Source organism: Pipra filicauda, unplaced genomic scaffold (genome assembly GCF_003945595.2).
Source record: "Pipra filicauda isolate LSUMZ 115617 unplaced genomic scaffold, ASM394559v2 scaffold172_size1731463_pilon, whole genome shotgun sequence".
Lineage (NCBI taxonomy): Eukaryota > Metazoa > Chordata > Aves > Passeriformes > Pipridae > Pipra > Pipra filicauda.
The window spans coordinates 339,080-359,569 of record NW_024104240.1 but is presented as its reverse complement, the minus strand read 5'-3'; the positions used below and the strand labels follow the sequence as shown (position 1 = coordinate 359,569).

Here is a 20,490-nt window from a genome sequence, read left to right as displayed (position 1 = left end):
TGCCCTGGCAGAACCGTGGTGGCTGTGGGTATGGAGGCTCACGCCGAGGTGACAGCCATGGCACAGGCTGAGGGTGAAGCAGGGCATGGTGCTGGGGGCTGGGCTGGCTCTGGGCACTGCCAGCCCCCAGGGACACCTCAGGGCCGGCCCAGCATCACTCAGGACCAACACTGCGGTCCAGGGCTGGAGCACTAAGTTTTCAGGGTGGGAGGTGCCCCACGCGGGGAGCAGAGGGGTGTGTGGGAGGAACTGCACCCGGGGGGTCAGTGTGGGCACAGCCCCGGGGCTGGCAACTGCCGCTCGGCTGCTCTGTCTGACCAGTTCAACCAGGGATAGCCGGCTGGAAAAGAAGGTGGAGGCTGCAGGAGCTGAGCCCGGTCCTGCGGGGTTGGGGGTACAGCTTGCTGCCCTCACCTCCCCCCCCTGCAGCAGGTTGGCTGCCCGGTGTCCTGGGGGGCAAAAGCTGGTGCCACAGCACCGGTCACCTCCGGTGGCTCAGCAGGCACCACACAGTGGCACCGTGTCACACACACCACTGGCATCTCCCCCTCACTGCATCTCCCACTGGCCGGGTCAGCGGTGCCTCCACCCCCCAACATCTCCCTCAGCATACCCCTCCGGCAGGACCCTGCGTCTCCCCCAGCATCCCTCCCCACCCCTCACCCTGCATCCCCCCCCGAATCCCTCCCCAACCCCTGCATCGCCCCCGACGTCTCCCCGAACCCCCGGCCCTGCATCGCCCGCAGTGTCGCGGTTCCCCCGCGCCCCGGGCCGTGGTCCCGCAGCCAGCGCTGCCCTCTGCCGTCGGCCCCGTGCCACCGCTCCCCTCGGCAGCCTCTGTCCCCCGAGAGCCACCCTCTCACCTTGCCATTCCATCCACCACGAGCTCCGTCCCCCAGGAGCACCTTCCCGCAGTGCCAGGGTCCTGCCCGCTGGGGGACCTGGGTACCCCGCAGGGCGGGGGGTTGACGCGATGCTGCAGGGTCAGGGATGCTCTGACTGCAGAAGGGGTTGGCTGTCACGCTGGATTGGGGGCTGCCTGGTTGGAGCCCTCCTCCTGCTCCTCCTCGCCAGGAGAGGGGTAGAGCCAGCCGGGTTTGGTCCGGGCTTCCTCCACCTCAGCCCCTGAATTCTGCCCCAGCAAGATCAGTTGTGCCACATCTGCCTGAGGACCTGGTGCCTGGAAGGATCCATGTCACCTTCGAATCATGGAATCGTTCAGGTTGGAAAAGCCCTCTAAGATCATCAACCCCAGCACTAAACCATGTCCCCAAGTGCCACATCCACATGTCTTCTGAACACTTCCAGGGATGGTGACTCCACCACTGCCCTGGGCAGCCTGGGCCAGTGCCTGACCACCCTTTTGGTGAAGAAATTTTCCCTAATATCCAACCTGAACCTCTCCTGGTACAACTTGAGGCTGTTTCCTCTTGTCCAACCTTCTCTCAACACATGGGATTATAGAATCACAGAATGGTTTGAGTTGGAAGGGACCTTTAGGAGCCACCAAGTCCAATCCCCTGTCATGGGGCAGGGACACCTTCCACTCTGTCTGGCAGGGCCAGAAGGGCTGCAGTCACAGTCCCCTCCACTCTGCCCCACTCCTTGGGCCAGGCACATGGGGATAGGAGGAGATGGGGGCTCCCAGCTGTGTTCTTCTCTGCCTCAAAGCAACCTCTCTTCTCCATCCCTTCATCTCAGAACATTTTATTTGCAAAGACAAAAAGGCAAAGAACAAACACAGCCATTGAAAAACGTACAGCAGGAGACCGCAATAACTTACACTATTTACAGGAACACACCAAGGTATAAAACACACGCACACACCTCGTGCTCTGACAGACCCAGACCGGGGCTGGGCTGCACAACCCCCCAGAGACACCACCAGCCTTCACAGCAGCTGGCCTCTGGAAACAGCTCTGAGTGAGAAAAGGCATCTGCTATTGTGCTCCTTGTGCAGCAGGAAGGGGTGGCGGAGCAGGCGACACGGTGCTGCAGCTCCCCAGCCCCGTGTGGGGCTGGATGGGGGGGTCCCAGGCCAGGTGGAGCAGTTGGCAGGGACCAGGGCAGAGCTGTGATGGATGAGGGCACACGCCCCGGGGCAGGAGGAAGGCAGAGGGCTGTACTTTCCTGGGGGTTCGGGTCTGTGCTGGGCTCCCTCTCAGTTACAGGTGAGCACCATGCAGCACCTGGAGGGGCCGGGGGTTCCCTTCCCTCCCCAGGAGGGTGAAGGGGGGCTCAGGAGGGCGTGCAGCCTGCAGGACAGTGAAGTTCCAGTGAGCTGCTGAAAAGCAAGTTGGAACCCTGTGCTCCACAGGGATCGTACCTGGACCCTGTTCAGCGTGGGGCAGGGGAAGGACTGGGATGGGGCACTGGGAGAGCACCCTGGGAGGCAGGCACTGGTTTGGCAGCACCAAGGCAGGAGGCAGCATCTGAGACCCCAAAGCAGCTGTGCTCAGAGATGGTGGGGAGAAACAATGTACCTGGGGGAGACAGGATGGGACCCCAGAGCTCCTGTCACAGCTGGCCAGCCCATCCTGTGCCATGGGGGCTGTAGGAGCCAGAAAGGAGACAGTGCTCAGGCTCCCACGGGGACTCACAGTGTTTTGGGGATCCAGTGCTTTTGGGCTTCTGAGTCTTGTCCACCCCTGTTGTGCAAAGCTCAGCTCTGGGGCAGCCCTGCATCCCCCCCAGAGCCTGGAGCCGACCCCTGTGTGCTGGGGGTGAGGAGACCCCTGGTGCAAGAGTCAGGCCCTGGGGACAAAACCATAACCCAGAAATTTGAGGAAGGACTGCAGGTATGATCACACGCTTGGCACAAACCAAGGCACCCAAGGGTGAAGAGAACGAGGTGCATGGTGCGAAGGCAGCTCCAAAATGTCCCTGCCCTGAAGGGGCTGTCAGAGAGGCTCAGGGACCACCAGAGGGGACTTCAGTTGTGCAGCAGGGCAAGCCCTGAGCCCCAGAGAGCAGCCAGCAAAGGGATGGAACAGCTCACCCGTGGCCATTGGCAGGCAAAGAGCCCTCATTCCAGCCCACCTTCTCCTCAGCTGCCCCAGCCCATGGCCCAAATCTGAGCTCTGAAGGGCCAGAGTCCAAGGGGCCACCCCTCCTAACCACCTACATGTGGGGACCTTGTGCTTTAGTGTTTGGGCAGACCTGCCCCCCAAACTGACAGTGTGGCTCAGAGCTTCCCAAACCTCACTGTGCCAGGGGAACGGGGTCCAGCCCAGAGCAGGAGGCAAGCTGGGGGCTCCAGGGCTATCCTCGTTTATGTTCAGTGCCTGGAACTGGATCTAGACTCAACTACGTTTTGGGAGTGGAAAGTCAAACATCACACACCAGAATCAGCTTCTCACAGACCACTCCCAGCTTGAGCAAGGGTTTTAACAGCACCCAGTTCCTGCTGCCATACAGCTGCAGCAGGCTCTGGAAAATGGGGGCTAGGACCAGCCCATTCCAGCAATGTGCTTTGCACAGACATTTCCCAGACAAGGACTTCCCTGAATCCACAGAGAATATCCATGAGAGCAGAGGCAGGAATGTGGGCTGAGCCAAACCTTCCAGAGGTTCCTTTCCATCCTTCCAAGGGCAAGATGGACCACTCCTAGGCTGCCAATCAACCCAATAACAAACAGCAACACTGCCAGGCCTCAGTCCAAACATCCCACCAGCAATGGGAGCAAAATCTCAGTGTTGCAACTGGGCTGGGGAATCCCACTGCCAGAGGTAGGAGCTGGCAGAGCAGGGGAGCAGGAATCCCACTGCCAAGGTGGGAGCTTGGCAGTGCAGGGGAGCAGGAATCCCACTGCCAAAGGTGGGAGCTGGCAGAGCAGGGGAGCAGGAATCCCACTGCCAAGGTGGGAGCTGGCAGAGCAGGGGAGCAGGAATCCCACTGCCAAAGGTAGGAGCTTGGCAGTGCAGGGGAGCAGGAATCCCACTGCCAAGGTGGGAGCTTGGCAGAGCAGGGGAGCAGGAATCCCACTGCCAAAGGTGGGAGCTGGCAGTGCAGGGGAGCAGGACACTGGTCCTGCTGCCCTGCCCAGGAGGAGGCAGGTAGGGGGACACAGGGGGCGGCTCAGACATGCAGGAAGGTGGGAGTGAGGCCACGTGTCCCCAGGATGAATTCAAGTGTCAAAACCATAACAATAACAATAATTAAGAGGAAAAAAAACCTCCCCACCCCATCCCCAGTACGAAACCCAACGATGACAGCACCCAGCTTGCACCGTGAGGTAGCTAAACCAGATCAACCCCCCCGAAACGCTCTCCTGCATGGGAAACATCACCCCACACAGGCACTAAGACATACACACACACATAGACACACACAGAGATGGGATCACAGTCACCCCTGCCCCTGTTCTGGTCAGGACAGGGTGAATTTTCGCAGTAGCCAGGAGGGGGCATGGCCAGGACCCTGAGGTTATTTTATACCACCTAATGTCATCTCTTCCAGCTGTGGTAGCAGGCTAAGCTCTTAGGTGAGCATTTTGCATGTGAATCACTCTCTTTTGTACACTTCTGTTATTAATATTGTTGCTGTTACTGTTTGTTTTCTTCTCTCACTGCTGTTTGGAGTAAATTGTTCTTATTTCAACCTCTCATCTTTACCCTGGAGCGGTGCATGGTTTTAGTGGGAGTACTAAATTGGAGAATACCAGTCCTAAACCACGACAGCTTTATTTGGCACCCAAGGTGGGGCTCAAAGGGTTGAGATAACAACAGATCTGCTCAGAACAGGCTGGAAACAAATTGGATCTAAGCATTTGCTGTACCGGGGACAGAGCCATTGGTCACAATGCTGCTTGGTCTGTTCATGGGGGTGTGGTACCTAACCCTGCATATATTCCCCTATGTGCTCCTCAAGGTGCTCTTTTTCAGAGCAGGGAGAGGGATCAGAATTGCTTTGTTGATGTAGTGTGGGATATCAGTTTGTGACATGATAACATCAAGAGCAATGAAGGTCGTTTGGGATGTTTTCAATGTTACTCTCCTACTCTTACCTTTGGGAGTCCATTAATAACAGTACCCAGTCTGTGGGGAGGAACAGGGGAGGATGATTTTCCCCAGCCTTTCACCCCCTTTTACTCCTTCAGGCCTGTTACAACAGCTTTTGAGACTTTTGAATTCCCTTTGGATGTTAAGGAAAGCATGTTCTTGTTGCTAAGCCTGCCAGGTCTCCTCAGTGCAGCCTACACTGTGTTTAGAGCCAAGAGATTTCTACAAAGGTTGTTCAGAGATCTGCCCCAAGGAGGGGTAGTCACGAGTGCCATGGAAGTGGGAGAAAAATGGGACAGTTTTGGGGAAAATTCTCTGCTCAAATGGTTTGGAAGTTCACCCCTGAACAACTACAGGACCCTGATGAAGTGACAGAATATTTGCAAGGAGAATGCTGTGGCAACTCCAGAGAGGAGCAACTCATTGCTGTGTGCTGGGCCCTGGCTGCTATTTTGTCAGACACTGCTTGTCACCAGACAGCACCAGACAGAGGGGGAGGAGGAGGAAAACAGAGCAACAGGCACCGTGGCCACTCAAACTGCAGCTGAGCCAGAGGAACAATCCATGCTGGTAACAGTCACCCCTGCACAGAACAAGAAATCCAAGACCAAATCAGTTTGCACAGTGAGGGATGAAGAGAAGGAGGGCCCTCAGAACAGGAGGAGGAGGCAGGGCCAGAGATAATCACCCGATCCCCATCTCGGGGAGCTGCAAGATACCTGAAAAGATTTCAGCTGTCACCAGGAGAGCCCCTGGTGACCTGGCTGCTCCAGGGCTGGGGTATCACAGCCCACAACATGAAACTAGAGAGTAGTGAAGTCAAGCAGCTGGGATCCCTGTGCTGGGATGTGGGCACTGACCAGGGGATTGGGAAGAGGACAGAAACTCTCAGCCTCTGGAGGTGACTGTCAAGTGTGAGGGAAAGGTGTTCTCTCAAGGGTGATCCAACAGTGCACCGAGACAAGTGGAACACCACAAAGAAAGGTATCCAGTGGCTGAGAGAAGCAGCTGTGCTGGAGCTAATCTACAGGGATTCAAATAAAAAGCAGTCCCCTGTAGATCCAGAGGAGGTCCAGTGCACAAAATCCATGGGGCAAAAGTTTCAGAGTTTCTGCTACTGGGAGCAAGTGCCCCCCTGCTCCAGAGAGGGGGGACACACCATGAGATAACCTGTGGTTTTACCTACATGACCACAGAGAAGACATGAAATGGGATGGAAAACCCACCTCTGCCCCAGCAGCAGGGGTACATGAGTCGAGAGGAAGAACAACCATCACAGAAATCCTTCAAGGATAAATGCCACTCCACTTTCCAGTGGGCAAGTCCGCAGACAGAAGAGGAGGGTTGATGTTCCTTCTGATCCTCTCGAAGGGACCTCCAGTTCATATTTACAAGAAGTGAGCAATGAGTATTTGTGACCAAGACTAGAGGGGCCCTGCCTCCAGCCAGGTGGAGGAAAGGGGCAGTCGGATCTACTGGACTGTGTGGATGTGATGGCACATCAGACCCACAAGAGTATAAGGCTTTAGTGCCCAGTGCACAATGTACCCTGATACCACTGAGATATGTAGGGGCAGAATCCATTTCTTCTCTTCCAGGGAGAAGGGGTCTCTTCTGGTCAAGGTAACATGGCTGGGGGTCAGGTCAGGGGCTCCATGGTGAGCATTTTGCATGTGAATCACTCTCTTTGGTACACTTTTGTTATTAATATTTTTGCTGTTACTGTTTGTTTTCTTCCCTCATTGATGTTTTTCAGTAAATTGTTGTTAACTCAACCCATGATCTTTACCTTTTGTGCCTCCAGTTCTCCTCTCCAGTCCACAGCAGGGGACTGGGAGGGGGAGCGAGCCATGCATGGTTTTAGTGGGAGTACTAAATTGGAGAAAATCATCCCTAAACCACAACACCCCTCACTTCAAAGAACCCCCCCCTTGGGATGCCAGTGCTGCAGTATGAGCTCCCTCCCTCCACAGGCAGCAAGAGCCTTGAAGCCCCTCAACACACTGCTGGACAGTAGCTGCAAGGGATGCTCAGCACATCCAGGACTGGCCACTCAGCCCTGGAGTATTAAACAGGCACCTGTAGCCTGCACACGGGAAGAAACTGGTGGTGAAAAGCAAGGCAGGTCCGACCCCAGGCCCCCCAGAGCTCCCCTCCAGCAGGAGCAGCAGGAGATTTCAAGGCAGGCACTGGCAGATCTCAGTGCAGACATCGATGCACATGTGACAGCTGGCTACAGCCAAACACACCCCACCATACACACACACACCCCCTCTGGCCAAGCAAAGGTTAAACCAGCTGAGGAATGAGCAGGGAAACCCTCCCCAAGACAGGCTTGGGGGGGTGACACATCCTCCAGACCCCCATGTCTGTGCGTTCCTGGGTGGCTGAGGTGCCCTGGACATTTCTGGCTGTGCCCCCACTTCCACAGGTCCCACGGGATGGGTGGGCTCCTCACCTCAATACACTCATCAGTCCTGGCTATGCAGGGCTCAGCCACAATCACAGGGGACCAGTGACTGTCCTGGGCAGGGTCACACACACACATGCCATACGCCCTCCAACAAGGCAAGTCAGTAGGATGGAATTTTCCCCCCAAAAGGCAACCCCCCCACCCCATCAATTCAACAGAGATGCTCCTGTCTTTCACGATGCAGAGGAATCCCCATTCTCCAGCCAGAATATGTAAAACAAGGGCTGATAGCAAATGACCTGGGGTTGGTCCAGGTGTCACCATGGTTGGAGAGAGCAGAGGGGAAATGGTCTGTGCTTTATAGGGCAGGTCCTGGAACCCTTGGCCTCCAAGATCCCAGTTCAGTGCTGGTGGGATCACATGGAGAAATCCTTAAATTTGAGTTCAAGTGCTGCTGCTTCTGTGACAAAGGGGAAAGGAGAGCATGTGAGGCAGCACCCATCCTGGAGCCTCCTCAGCCACCCCATGAGAGCTCTGTGTGGCCCAGGGCAGGACAGAGCAGGGGATGGTCCAACAGGCCAAAGGAGAAATGGAGGGAAGCTCCAGTGTGAGACCAGGGCCTTGCCAGCCCCTGGAACAGGAGAGAGAGAGGAAGGAGGCTGGAGAAGGTGCATCCTTGGGGAAACACTCCTGGACGGAGATGGGATTGTGCATCTGCTGCAGGATTGTCCTTCGAGCGCAGGGAGAGTCAGGGGACTTGTGCGAGACCAGTGTGTGCAACCCCCTCCTTACTCTCCTCCTGGCACAGCAGACTCCAGCTGCTCCAGGCCTTGCTGGGCCCTCTCCATCCCCAGATCCATGGAGACCAGCAGGCCCAACCTAAGCTAGCTCCAACCCAGGCAGAGGGCCGAGGGCAGAGCCCAGGGGAAGGACAGATATGCCACGGCAGTGGGGCTGACAAATCCAGCCTTGGCTGTTTTGCCCTGTAACCTCCATTCTTGCTTCATTTCTCCACCTCGAGGGAGTTAATGCGCTGCAGGAACACACCACAAACCCGTGCTGGGGGTCACAGTGTCCAGAACAGGGCTAAGCAGCCCATCCCTCCCCGCTGCAGAGCAGGGTGGGCACGTGGGGAAGAGCCCAGAGCCATGGGGCAGTTGTGGTTACAGCTGGGGTTTGAAGAACTTCGAAGGGAACTGCAGCAGGTTTGTCTGGAAGTTGCCTGACAGAGATCTTTCCAGGCTTGCTGTGTCTCCCAAGATGGGACATGGCAAAGGAGCTCAGAGGTGCCCACCTCCAACTGCAGGGGACAGGTAGACAGAGGATGGGGAAGAATAGGAGTACCAGGAAATCCTTCTGCAGCCCCCACAGCAGAGAGGTGTCCCACGAGTAATGGCTCCAGAGAAGCACCCTCTGTACTTGTGTCCTGGCCAGCAGACACCAAATGTCCTCGTGGTTGTGGAGAAGGACTCCTGCAGGAACCAGCCCCAGAGCAGCACATCACAGCAGAGGCCACACAAGCCCACAGTGGCAGGAGGGAACTGGGTATCTCCAAGAAGGAGCCAAGGAGCTCTGACCCCCAGAAGTCCTTACAGCAGGATGGGTGAGAGGAGAGATGAAATATTTCCTGGTCACCGGAGAGCCATCGAGAAACCTCAGCAGGAGGGAAGGTGGAGCTGTCAGTGCCCCACAGAGCTGCCAGTGCCCCACAGGAGCTGGCAGTGCTCAAAGTATCACATGAGGCATCCTCCACCCCGTTGGGTCAGGCACAAAGAAATCCCTGTGCTGGGCTGAGTGCTCCTGTAGATGAGCGAGTCCTAATAGCAGGGGGAGGCACCCTGACCTTCACCCTGCTCCCAAGCCTTCCAGTCTTTCTGCAGTTCCTAGTTTGACCCCGCGGGCAACCTCCTCCCACTCCAGAGCTTCACTGTCAAGTCGCTGAGGAACAAAGGTGAGAGGGACAGCATGACCCAGGGGTTGGGGCAGGAGCCCCGCAGACGCTGCACGGAGGACCACGAGGGGCCATGCTCCCCTCCCCACCCACGGCAGCATGCAGCCCCCAGAACTTCCAGGCCCTTTTCCCTTGGCAGGAGGTTGCCCAATGCACTTTGGGGAGCGGGCAGGCCCAATGGGGCTCAGCCCACTGGCAGCAGGTGGGGACAAAGGGAAATGGTGACCTCCAGGGCTGACCCCACACCATGACTCCTGCCCCCCTTGGTCCCAGCACTGATGTCCAGGGAGCTGCTCTGCTCAGTCCCCCCGGGGCACGGGCTGATTTGGGGGTGGCTGCTGATTCCCAACCCACTATCCATGCAAAGGTGTGGGCAGGCCACGGCTTCCACAGAGTTGCCACAGTGGATGTGGGCACTTGGCAAGGAAAAAAAACCCAAAAAGCAAATGAAACCAAGGCAGGGGGCATGGCTGGGACAAGGGGACGAGTCCCTTCTAGCAAAGACTTATCAAGTGGGGAAAAACGCAGAATAGTTTCATACCGTGAAGAAGCAGCTCAGACCAGAGAGAAAGAGGGGAAAAAAGAGAGAGAAGAGCAAAACCGACAGTGAGAGGGACAGAGGGAGGGAGAGATGGAGAGAAAAGGGAAGGAGAGACAGAAGAAGAGCACATGAGCAAGAGAGTCAAAGAGCAGGAGGGTCAAGGCAGACTAGTAGCACGGCCCTTTATGGCAAGGACGCGTCGTGGAAGGCAAGGGGTGAGCCCAGGCACGTAATTCCATAACTTTACCCGGCAGTCGCTGTGGCACAGATGGGAGGTGGGGAGGAGGAGAGACAGAGAGAGACAGAGAAAAAGGAAGGGAAAAAAGGGACATGGTCGAAAAGAGGGTATCAGAGTCTTGCTGCCAAAGAGCTCCCCAAGAGCAGCAGAGGATGCCCAGCCCCGGGGGAGAGGGGTCCCTGCATGGGGGGTAACCCAGGGCGTCACCAGAGTGGGCAGGGGATGGCTGGGGACAGCTCTTGTCACCGTGCTGGGCAGGCCGTGCCATGGGCAGGCTAAAGTGGGCAAGAGGAGATGAAGGCGTGGAGGGACTAGAAAGCTGTGAGACTCTCCCCTTCCCTCCCTCCCCGCTCCCTGTTCACCCAGCACACACCCACCCAGGCCCAGGGGTGACAGCTCAACCCCGGGGTCTCCCCCTTCCCAGGGGCTGTGGGGGCAGAAGGCCTGAGGCTCACCTGGAGGCAGTGAAGATGTGCTTTGAGTTGGTGCAGATGGCGTTGATGGGGCTGTCGTGCCCCTTGATCTCCCCGACTGGGGTGAAGGTGTCCACGTTCCAGACTTTGATGACACCTCCTCGGCAGGCGCTCAGCACCATGGGGCGGCCGGGGATGAAGGCCAGGGCACAGACCCAGTCTTTGTGGGCATTGGGGATTTGCTGCAGGGATGGGCACAGAGCAGAGGTCATGACCAACCTCAGCTGCAGCACCACCAGCAGCCTCACACACCCAACCCGGTCAGCTGGGTCCTCAGTGACACCCTGGGATTGTGGGACTGGTGATGCCCAGTTAGGAGCCAAGGGGATGGACTCAAAAGTCAGGGCTTGGTTTCTCCCCTGGGCCGGAGACAACCATCCTGAACTCAGAGGGGAACACAACCCCCCACACTACAGCTGATGCTGAGCCTGTCTGTGGGGGAGCTGGCAATCCCGAGTGCCCTCACCCACACCCGGCCCAGCATCAGGAATGTCCTCCTTGGTGAGCTCCACGCAGGACACTGGCACTACATCCCTGGACAAGGGTCCCCCCCAGACCCCAGCAGCAACATCCCTCTGCCCCACATCACTGCAGAACTGGTGCTGTGCTCCCCTCCAGACCTGGGTAAGTTCCTGCTGCTCCAGATCCCACTTCTTAATGCCGTTGTCCCTGGAGCCGCTGAAGAGGACATCTCCCTGGATGGCCAGGCACTCGATGCCATCGTAGTGAGGGGGCTCAAAGTTGTGAGTTGGGCCAATGTTGCCCACCATGCCCTCTGTGATCTCAAACACCTGGGGAAGAGCAGTGGGTAACAGACCACAGATGGCACTGGGCACAGAGCTGGCCCTCTCCTGAGGATCTCTGTGTTCTAGGCTCAGGGCACCCAGAATGGTGCTGGAAAGGGGAGTGGGCATTGCCAGCTTGAGGCTTTTTGGGGCTGAGGGTCCTGCCACCACCAGAGGAGATCTGTCACCAGGGACAGCCCCACTCTGTTGCATTTTACTCCTGGTGAGCCTTTACACTCCCCATAAGCCAAGCTGACAGCTGAGTGGGATCCTGTCTCACTCACCATCTCACCATCCCTGCTCACTTGCCTGGTGCCAGCTCTAATTCAACTTGCTAAAACCTGAAATGAAGGGACAGGCTCCTGCTGTGCTGGAGCTGTGACCGAGCAGGCACAAAGCATCTATATCAGGCAGGGGGGGGGGGAATTGAGCAGAACGGGGTGAGCTGCTCATCTGGGTCAGCCATCACAGGCCAGTCCCAGCCACCGAGTCCGAGGGACAAGAGAAATGCAAATCCTTCTCAGAAGGTGCACTGTGGACCAAGCAAAAGGCAAGATTTGGGAAGAGGATACAAGTGAAAACCTCATATGCAGAGGCGAAAACAGAATCTGGGCTCAGCTTTCAGAAGGAGAGAAGAGACCTCAGGGGTTGCCAACATCTGGGCTTCCCTACAGGACAGGGGGTGCTGATCCCCAAGGAAGAGAGTACCTTGACGTAGTGATCTTTGGAACCCGTGACCACCAGGTCGTGGTTGCTCGCTGTCTGGTTCACTGTGAGACACATCACGGGCCCGATGTGGCCGCTCAGCTTTCCCACAGGCTGCAACCTGGGTTCAAGGGCACAGGTCAGCCCCCTCCTGGGTGCTGCAGCTCCTCCAAAGGGCCCTCCCAGGCAGAGACCACCCACCCCTCACCCAGCACTGGAGCCCCACAGGAGGGGTTATTCCCTTCGGGGGACAGTGGGCAGGGAGATGTCATTCCCAGTGACGCTGGGGAAGGAAGGCAGTCTGAGGGTGTGCCAACATCTGGCTACACGGCCTGAAAGTGTGCCAACATCTGGCTGCAGAGCCCAGGCTGTAGCACAGGGTGTGCAGCTCAGTGCCCAATAGGCAGGTAGGAGGGCAAGGGCAAAACCAGGGGGTAGTGCTGCTCATCCCACTTGTCTTCCCCCTTTCTCCTGAGCTCTGCCCAGTGCACAGACAAAGCCCCCACCCCAAGCAGCTCCAATGCTGCTCATCACTCCTCAGGTCTCATAGGAACGGGCCCTGAAATTCCTTATTCCAGTCAACTTCCATTACTAAAAAGGCTTTCGCTTTTCCCAGGGGGATAATTTCAGGCACCCACAAGGTGTCCTGCCCAGCTCAGCACCCCCCTCACCTGCTCAGCTCCCAGATGCGGACGGCGTTCCCGGCGGCGGCGTAGAGCGTGGTGCCCGTGGGGTTGAGGGCGATCTGGTTGATCTGGTGCTCCCCCTGCACGCTGGTGACCGTGCGGGTGGTGGTCCCAGCACAGGCGTCCCCAGAGATCACCTGTCCAGAAGATCTAAAGAGGAGAGAGAGAGGTCAAGGGGGGGAGGATGAGTGGAGATCAGAGCCACTGAGGAACTGTCCCTCTGGCCACAATGAGACCAACAGGAGCTCTGTCCCCCAGACCAGTGCCCACCCTGCAGAGGCAGCCAAGGATGTCGGGTCTGTGCATGACACAGAGCATGGGGCCCTGGTTTCCATCTGAGGGCCACTCTGCTCTCCTCCCATTCCTTTCTGCTTCACACAGGAAGAGCTGGTGAGTGCTGGCATCCAGCATAGGGAAGCAGAGGTCTTGACCTCTGCACCAAGGGGAAAGCACCTTCAGGCCAAGGCAGATGAGCTGAGGCTGGACAGAGAAAGGAGCTCTGGGCCAGAGTGAGTGGGTAACTCTGGTCCACCATACTCTCCCCTAATGTTTGAGCCCTACTTCAAGCTGGCAGCCACAGCTACAGCCTGCTCCATGCTCCTTTCTGGTCCTCAAACTCCTCACAGAGATCTGAGTTCCCCACTGGAGAGCTTGAGATTTACCCAGCCACGATGCTGTTGGGGCTGTGTCTCCCCTCTGGAGCTGCTGGCTCTCCTGGCCACTCTCAGAGTAGCTGCAAAACCTCTTCAAAGCTCTTGACCCTTAACAAGGGAAAATACTGGATTCTGCACCTGGGATGAGGCAACCCTGGCTGTGTGTATAGACTGGGGAACAGCAGGACTGGAGAACATCTGTGGGAAGGGACCTGGGGGTCCTGGTCAATGGAAAGTTGAATGTGATTCAGGAGGGCCAACTATGTCCTGGGTGGCATCAGGCAAAGCATCACTGGGTGAGGGAGGGGATTGTCCTGCTCTGCTCTGCACTGGGGTGGCCTCACTTCAAGTTCTGGGAGCAGTTCTGGGCACCACAATACAAAAACCTAAGCCATTAGAGAGTGTCCAGAGGAGGATGGGGGTCTGGAAGGGAAGCCAAGGAATGGCTGAGGTCACTTGGTTTGTTCAGCTGGAGAAGAGACTAAGAGGAGACCTCATTGTGGTCTTCAATATCCTCACGAGGGGCAGGTACCCATCTCTTCACTCTCATGCCCAACGACAGGACTTGAGGAAACAGCTGGAGCGGAGTCAGGGGAGCTTTAGGCTGGATATCAGGAAGAGGTTTTTCACCCAGAGGGTGGTTGGGCACTGGAACAGGCTCCCCAGGGGAGTGGTCACAGCACCAAGCCTGAGTTCAAGAAGCAATTGGACAATGCTCTCAGGCACAGGGTGGGATTGTTGGGGTGTCCTGTGCAGGGCCAGGGACTGGACTCAATGACCCTGATGGGTCCCTTCCAACTCAACATGTTCTGTGATTCCGTGATCCTGAGTCTTCTCTGCAGAAGGTCCCCATGGCTCTCCTCACCCCAAATTCTCCCACAACCTCCCTGTTCCCTAAGGAAGCAGCACTGCAAACTGGCACTAAAGGAGCTGTTACTTGGCCCTGCCCCCAACCCCTGTAGGTCCTGGGACCGGCTCCTGCAAAGCCAGAGATGCCCAGAGTGCCCCGGGTCTCCCAGAGCCGAGGGACGTACGTGAGGGTGCGGATGCAGCGGGCGGAGTCGCGGATGTCCCACACTTTGATGTACGACGTGGACACGGTGAACACCAGCCCCGTGTGGCTGCAGTACTTGATGGAAACCACATTGTTTGGGTGACCCTTGAGGGAGGCGATTTCCTGGCCCGTCACCAGGTTCCACATTTTGCAGCTCCGGTCTGTGGGAGGAAGAACATTCCCGAGAGTGTCAGGGCGGGTCTCCTCCGAGGAGACAACGTCTGTTCTGAGCATCTCCCCCCTCCCACAGGGCCAGAGGGAAAGGAGCCAGCCAGCCCCCGCACTGGGGCAGGGCAGGGCTCAACGCTGAAGACAGGGACTGTCCCTGCAGTGCCCAGCACTTCCCACATTCCCAATGCCAACCTGCTCCCACAGCATCCGCACCTCCCCTGCCCCCTTTGCCCACCACGCACCTTTGGACCCCGTGAAGAGCAGCTCGTCGGTGGCATCCAGGCAGAGCACAGGCTTGGTGTGTCCCTCTGCCACCGAGACACACTGCAGTGGGGCTGTCCGGGCATTCTTGGTGCCACCCACTGGGTTAATGATGCCCCTTCGTGGGAGAGAGAGAACAGGTACAGTGCAGGGCTGGAGAGGCACTGTGCCCACAGTCCCAGGGCATGGGAGAGCTGTCTCACACCAAGCACCTTCCACTGCCCAGCTGAACCTGGCATGTCTGAGCCAAGGTCTTTGTAGGAAACCCCAGGAGTCTCCCCAGGGGCAGCCCCTTCCCACCTCTGCCCCGGCAATAGACTGGGAAAGGGGGAGGCTGCCCAGTGGCCTCTGCTCTCCCCCTAAACCTCTCGTGCCTGGGCAGCAGAGACTCAGGACAGGTCAGGAGACCCAGCTCACTGGCCCTAAGGTCTATTTTGGGACAAACTGCCCCCTCTCCAGCTGGAAGCTCTGCTGGGATAAACGTTTCAGGGCACCAATATCAGCACCCCAGTCCCTTGGGGGCCGTCAGCCTGTAGCTGGTGACATTTGGAGACAGGGCCCTGCTCCTTTACACAGACCACAAGGGTGACAAAGGGCAGCACCAGCTTTTGCACCCCACATCCCTGTCACAGTGGCTGCTCCTGCAACCACTACTAGCTTTGGGCAGGAGAACCTCCCCCTGCCAAACCTGCCTCCAAGGGACACTGCTGCCTGTCCCAGGGGACACAGCACCTGCCAATCCCCTCTACTTCAGACATGCTGAGGGTGCTGAGGACCACCAGCCCAACCCTTCCATGTGTGACCCTTGGGACCCTGGTGTGCCTGGTCAGCAAGCACAGCCACCCACAGCCAAGGGACCCCAGGCTGGGCTGGTTTCTTCTTACAGGCAGGGAAACTGCAGTGTGGGGCTGGGGAAGGGCAAGGTCTGCGTTAGTCATGAGGATAAGCACAGGCTCATTAATTTGGGTTTGGGAATCACATGCATGTGATGGTTCTTCCTCAGCTCTGCACTTAGCAATGCCAACCCAACAGCCCTCCCCTGACTCCTGGTGCTTCCACCAGTCTCAAAGTGTCACTGAGTCCAAGGGGAAATCCTGACTGCGTGGGGTGAGATGTTTTGCACTGACTGTGTGTGTCTGCCTGACTAAAAACTGCTCAAAGTGACACAGCCCAGACTGGTCTGCTGACACTCCCCCAGCGACTGGGGGCCTGCAGGAGCTCAGGTCACAGGCAGAGTGAGGGGACACCCAGGTGCTGGAGAGCTGCTCACAGAATCATGGAATGGTTTGGGCTGGAAGGGACCCTAGACACCATCTCATTCCACCCCCCTGCCACGGGCAGGGACACCTTCCACTAGACCAGGTTACTCCAAGCCCCATCCAACCTGGCCTTGAACACAGCTCCTCTGGGCAACCTGTGCCAGGGCCTCACCATCCTCACAGGAAAAATTTCTTCCTGACATATGTTTTAAATCCCTCCTTTTTCAGTTTAAAACTGTTCCCCCTTGTCCTGTCACTATCTGCCCCTGTAAAAAGTCACTCTCCCTATTTTTTATAAGCCCCTTTAGGCACTGGAAGGCCACAATGAGGCTGATGTTCCCTAAGGATGGGGGAAAGTTGGTCCTTGTGTTGGGAAACCTCCACAGGCAGGTGGGTGCAGTGGGAGAAGCCCAGGAGCACCTTAACCCCAAGGCTGAGCTCTGCACCACAATCTGACTGGATTCCTTTAGGAAAGAGATCAACCTTCCCCAACTCAGCACCAGGGAAGCACAACCAGGCACGGAGAGAACCTGAGATATTTGCCTGGAAGAAGCTTACACGAAGGACACACTGGAAGCACCCAGGGTCACTTGTCCCCTTCCCCACCACCCCACCATCCTGCTGGAGAGCTGGGGAAGGTGTGGGACACGGTGGCCTCAGGCTGGCAAGAACCCATCAGAGATGGAGGAGAACATGCTGCCAACCCCAAACCAGCCAGTGCCCGCAGGTGAGCCCAGCGCCGTGTTTCCAAGGGCTGATCCAAGCAGGAATGGCTCTTAACTTGCAACCGAGGGGACAACATCAGGCACTAGAGGTGGCATGCCAGGAGGGGACAGACACACGAGCTGGGAGGGGGGGAGAGCAGCAAGGTGCAGGCAGAGCATGTGGGGACAGGGAGAGCAGGCACCTGAGACAGAGAAAGGAGGAGCGGAGGAAGGGATAATAAATAGAAAGTTGTCTATACCTCAGCACCTCCGAGACAGAGGAATCGCTGTCATCAGACCTAGGGGCAGAAAATTAGCAGGATTATGGGAGAGAAAACCCAGACTAGAGGAGGCAGCAGTGGAGTCAGAGGTGGAGGATTGTTATTGCATCCAAGCCAGTGTAGGGATAGAGAGGAGGAGGGGAGAGAGGGAGAAAGAGAAGCACACATGGAGAACCAGGGGAGAGCAGAGGAGCAGAGGGCATGTGATGATCAGACAGCAGGTCTCCATCAGGGAACGCCGGCGCTGCTAACAGTGTCCGAGCTGAGGGCAGCACCCAACCTGGGGCAGGCTGGAGCAGCATTTGTGGGTGAATGCCAGTCCATCAGCTTCCTGTGAGCCCTCACCCCCTCACCCCATCCTGTTCCATCGCCCTTCCAGGGCCCCAGGTCTGGCACTGTCCTGTCTCCAGGCAGAAGCCAGGAGTGTGAACTCAGAGGGGGCACAGTGGGCAGGAGCACAGCACTGGCACAGCAGCTGCTCCCTCACAGGGAGAAGCAGGGGAAGTAAAGTGGTGACAGGACAACTGGCTGGAGCCAACCCAAGTCCTGGTGCTCCTTTTTGCCCCCACGGGGCTTGGTACGTGTGTGCTGTCACGGTCTGGGTCCCCCTCACTCACACACTCCCACCCCACCAGGACTTACTTATCCAAGGCAGAGCCCTGGCTCTGGGTGCTCGTCAGGCGGGAGAAGACGTTGCGGTCGTTGCGCGGGCGGGTGGGAGGGGAGGAGGGAGGTGTGAAGCCAATGTCTGCAGGCCTGAGCCGGGAAGGATCAGAGGGATGTACGACTCGGGAGCTGCTCACTTGGCACCAGCAGGGCCCAGCAGAGCTGCCCAGACAGCATCCTTCCCCACCCAGCCTCCCCCAGCCACACCACCGTCTCTCCCAGGCTCACCTGGCAGGTTGCCCACGGTCGTAGGATTTCCGCCTTGTCAGGGGAGAAGTGTCTGAGCCTCGAGACTGCCTGGGACTGAAGCGAGGGAACAGAGCAGGGTGGGTGCCTGCCCTGCACTGGGATCCCTCCACAATGAACACCCGTGTCCTCCCCCACAAGAGTAAATAGAAGTTGGGCCGCCCTGGAGTCACCATCACACAGTCAGAGGACGCCTCGAGGCAGCCCTGAGCGCGGAGGCTTTTGGCAGCCCAAGGTGGCTGATAACCAAGAGCAGGGAGTTGGGGACCTTCACACACCCCCTTCTTTCCCTCCTCCTGAAGCACCCTCCTCTCCATCTGCAAAGGATACCAACATACTCCTCAACACTCTCCAAGTCCCGATGGAGAAATCCACCACTGCTTGCTGCAGCCAAGCCTGGATAGATGCTGGACTGGGCTCACCTTCACCCCTCTCCACCTCCACAGGCCAGACACAGCTTCCCATGGGCTGGCCCACGCCTCCACGAGCCTCCCAGTGCCCAGAGACCCATCACCCCATGCTCACAAGGTGCTTCCTCGCGTGGGCAGGCTGACGGTGCGCGACACCTTCTCCTTGTAATAGGGGTCTCGGATGGAGAAGCCGATCCCATCCTCTTTGATCTCCATGAGGGATGCCAAGGACTTGGTGATGTTCTTGGTAGAGACGTCCAGTGTGGGTCCCAGACACTCAGCTGACACCGCCTTCATCTGCCCCGAGAGCTTGGGCTCTCCCTAGAGCAGGGCAGAGGGCTCAGGGCTGGGCAGCGGGAGCAGCCAGTGCTGTGGGGTGGGGAGCTCGTGCTCTCTGGCCACAGGAGGCTGAGCTCCCCCAGGTCACACTGGGATGCCCATCACAGCCAGCTCTCCATGCTCAGAACAAACATACTGACAGCCTATACAGAACTGTATAGGCTGCTTCCCTCCACCTCTGCCCTGCACAGGGTCCTCCTTGATGCCACTCAGATCCGCAGGGCTGGTGTGGTGGGTGTTTCCCAAGTTTCTGGTATCTCAGGACCACAGTACCAGGAGATCTTGGTTCCTTCCATCCAGGGATCAGCCATACTGCCTATGCTAAGCCTGGTTCCCCAAGGTTCAGACCACAGAGCAGAGGCCTGGAGCACTGCTGAACATCCTTCCATCCCTCCTCCCAGTCCCTGTGACAAGGGCCACACAAAAAGGCCAACTAACCTTGAACTTGAAGTCATCCTGGCTTGCTGAGCCCTTCATGGTGAAAGACTGGGAGATGCTGCAAGGAGAAGAGAGCAAAGACAGATCTTCATTGCCAAACTCTCTTCAGAAAGCTGGTGCCACTGGTCACTAGACTCCTTGGTTTACCCCCTGCTCCCAGCACCCTTTCTCCAAGGAATGACCACATCACTCCCCACTGGTGTCCAAGAGACATCTCTGCTCCCCCCACCAAGGGCTGGGCACCACAGAAAAGCTCCGGCGGGGCTTTGTTCATCCACAGGGTCCCCTGAATGGCACCAGGCATCTTGCCCCAGGCACCACCAGCTCAGACAGCACCAGGCTGGTGCTTACCTCCCATCTGAAGCCAGGCTGAACTCTGAGACCTCCTCATCCGTGCTGGTGTAGCCGTTCTCTGTGTGAGAGGGAGGCAGCGCATCAGCAGCGCAGAGGGGACCCCACTGTCCCCAGCCCCATCTGAGCCACACAGTGGAGGGGACACCCCAGGCAGCTGTGAGGGGTGACCCCATTCCTTGTCCCTGTTGTTCTGGTGGCCAGGGCACACGGCCCTACCCAGCATCACCCTCGAGGCAGGGTCCCAGCCATGGCACCTCCAGGTGCTTCCTGGAGGGCCGGCACAGGGTGGACACCCCACCCCACCCCACAGGCCAGCGGATGAGCACACCTGGCCTGAGGATACACACGCCCAGCCCAGGTCCCACCTTGCTGGACGTTGTGGATCAGCGCCTGCAGCTCGGGGTGGGACTCGGCCTTCTCCCGCAGGGCGTCCAGGATGGCGTGGTTCTGTGAGGAGCTGGCCACGTCTGTCTGCCGCAGTCGCCCCTCCAGCAGCCGGATCTGGGCCTCCTTCTGGGCTACCTGCAGCCCCTGGGGAAGGACAGCCACGCTGGGGCTCAGGCAAGTGTCACAGGTCCCCACCACCAGGTGCCCACCCTGGCACCCTGTGAGAAACCCTGTCACGCTTCCACACCCCAGCCTGGCCCTGCACCTTGTCGATGGAGGCCTTCAGGAAGTTGTCCAGCAGCAGCCGGGCTTCGGCCAGGGAGCAGGAGCTGATCACCACCGAGGTGTCCGTGGAGTCCAGCTCCTCCTGAAACACGGAGAGACAAGTGCTGGTTGCAGCAGCGGAGCTTTGCTGCTGGACAAGGGATGGGCAGAAGGGGCTCCATGGCCAACACAGCACCTCCATCATCCTGC

At 57.9% G+C, this 20,490-nt stretch overlaps 1 protein-coding gene across 5 annotated transcripts in view; it reads right to left on the bottom strand.

Annotated features, from left to right (window-relative positions):
* Nucleotides 1-1,691: 1,691 nt before the first annotated feature.
* Nucleotides 1,692-20,490, bottom strand: part of KIF21B (kinesin family member 21B) — a 45,515-nt gene continuing 26,716 nt past the window's right edge. The window contains exons 21-36 of one of the 5 annotated variants that reach the window (XR_003542126.2): nt 20,282-20,383; nt 19,995-20,160; nt 19,627-19,687; nt 19,276-19,333; nt 18,614-18,819; nt 18,071-18,145; nt 17,819-17,932; nt 17,156-17,194; nt 14,914-15,050; nt 14,481-14,661; nt 12,779-12,943; nt 12,111-12,228; nt 11,238-11,408; nt 10,600-10,799; nt 9,907-10,163; nt 1,692-9,352 (exon numbers count right to left, since the gene is read on the bottom strand). Coding sequence is in view for 3 of the 5 variants with exons in the window: in XM_027728908.2 (XP_027584709.1) it covers nt 10,064-10,163; nt 10,600-10,799; nt 11,238-11,408; nt 12,111-12,228; nt 12,779-12,943; nt 14,481-14,661; nt 14,914-15,050; nt 17,156-17,194; nt 17,819-17,932; nt 18,071-18,145; nt 18,614-18,819; nt 19,276-19,333; nt 19,627-19,687; nt 19,995-20,160; nt 20,282-20,383 (1,893 nt within the window). In the remaining 2 variants the exon portion in view is untranslated. The other 4 variants (XR_005562944.1, XM_027728910.2, XM_027728908.2 and 1 more) reach the window with 4 other exon arrangements.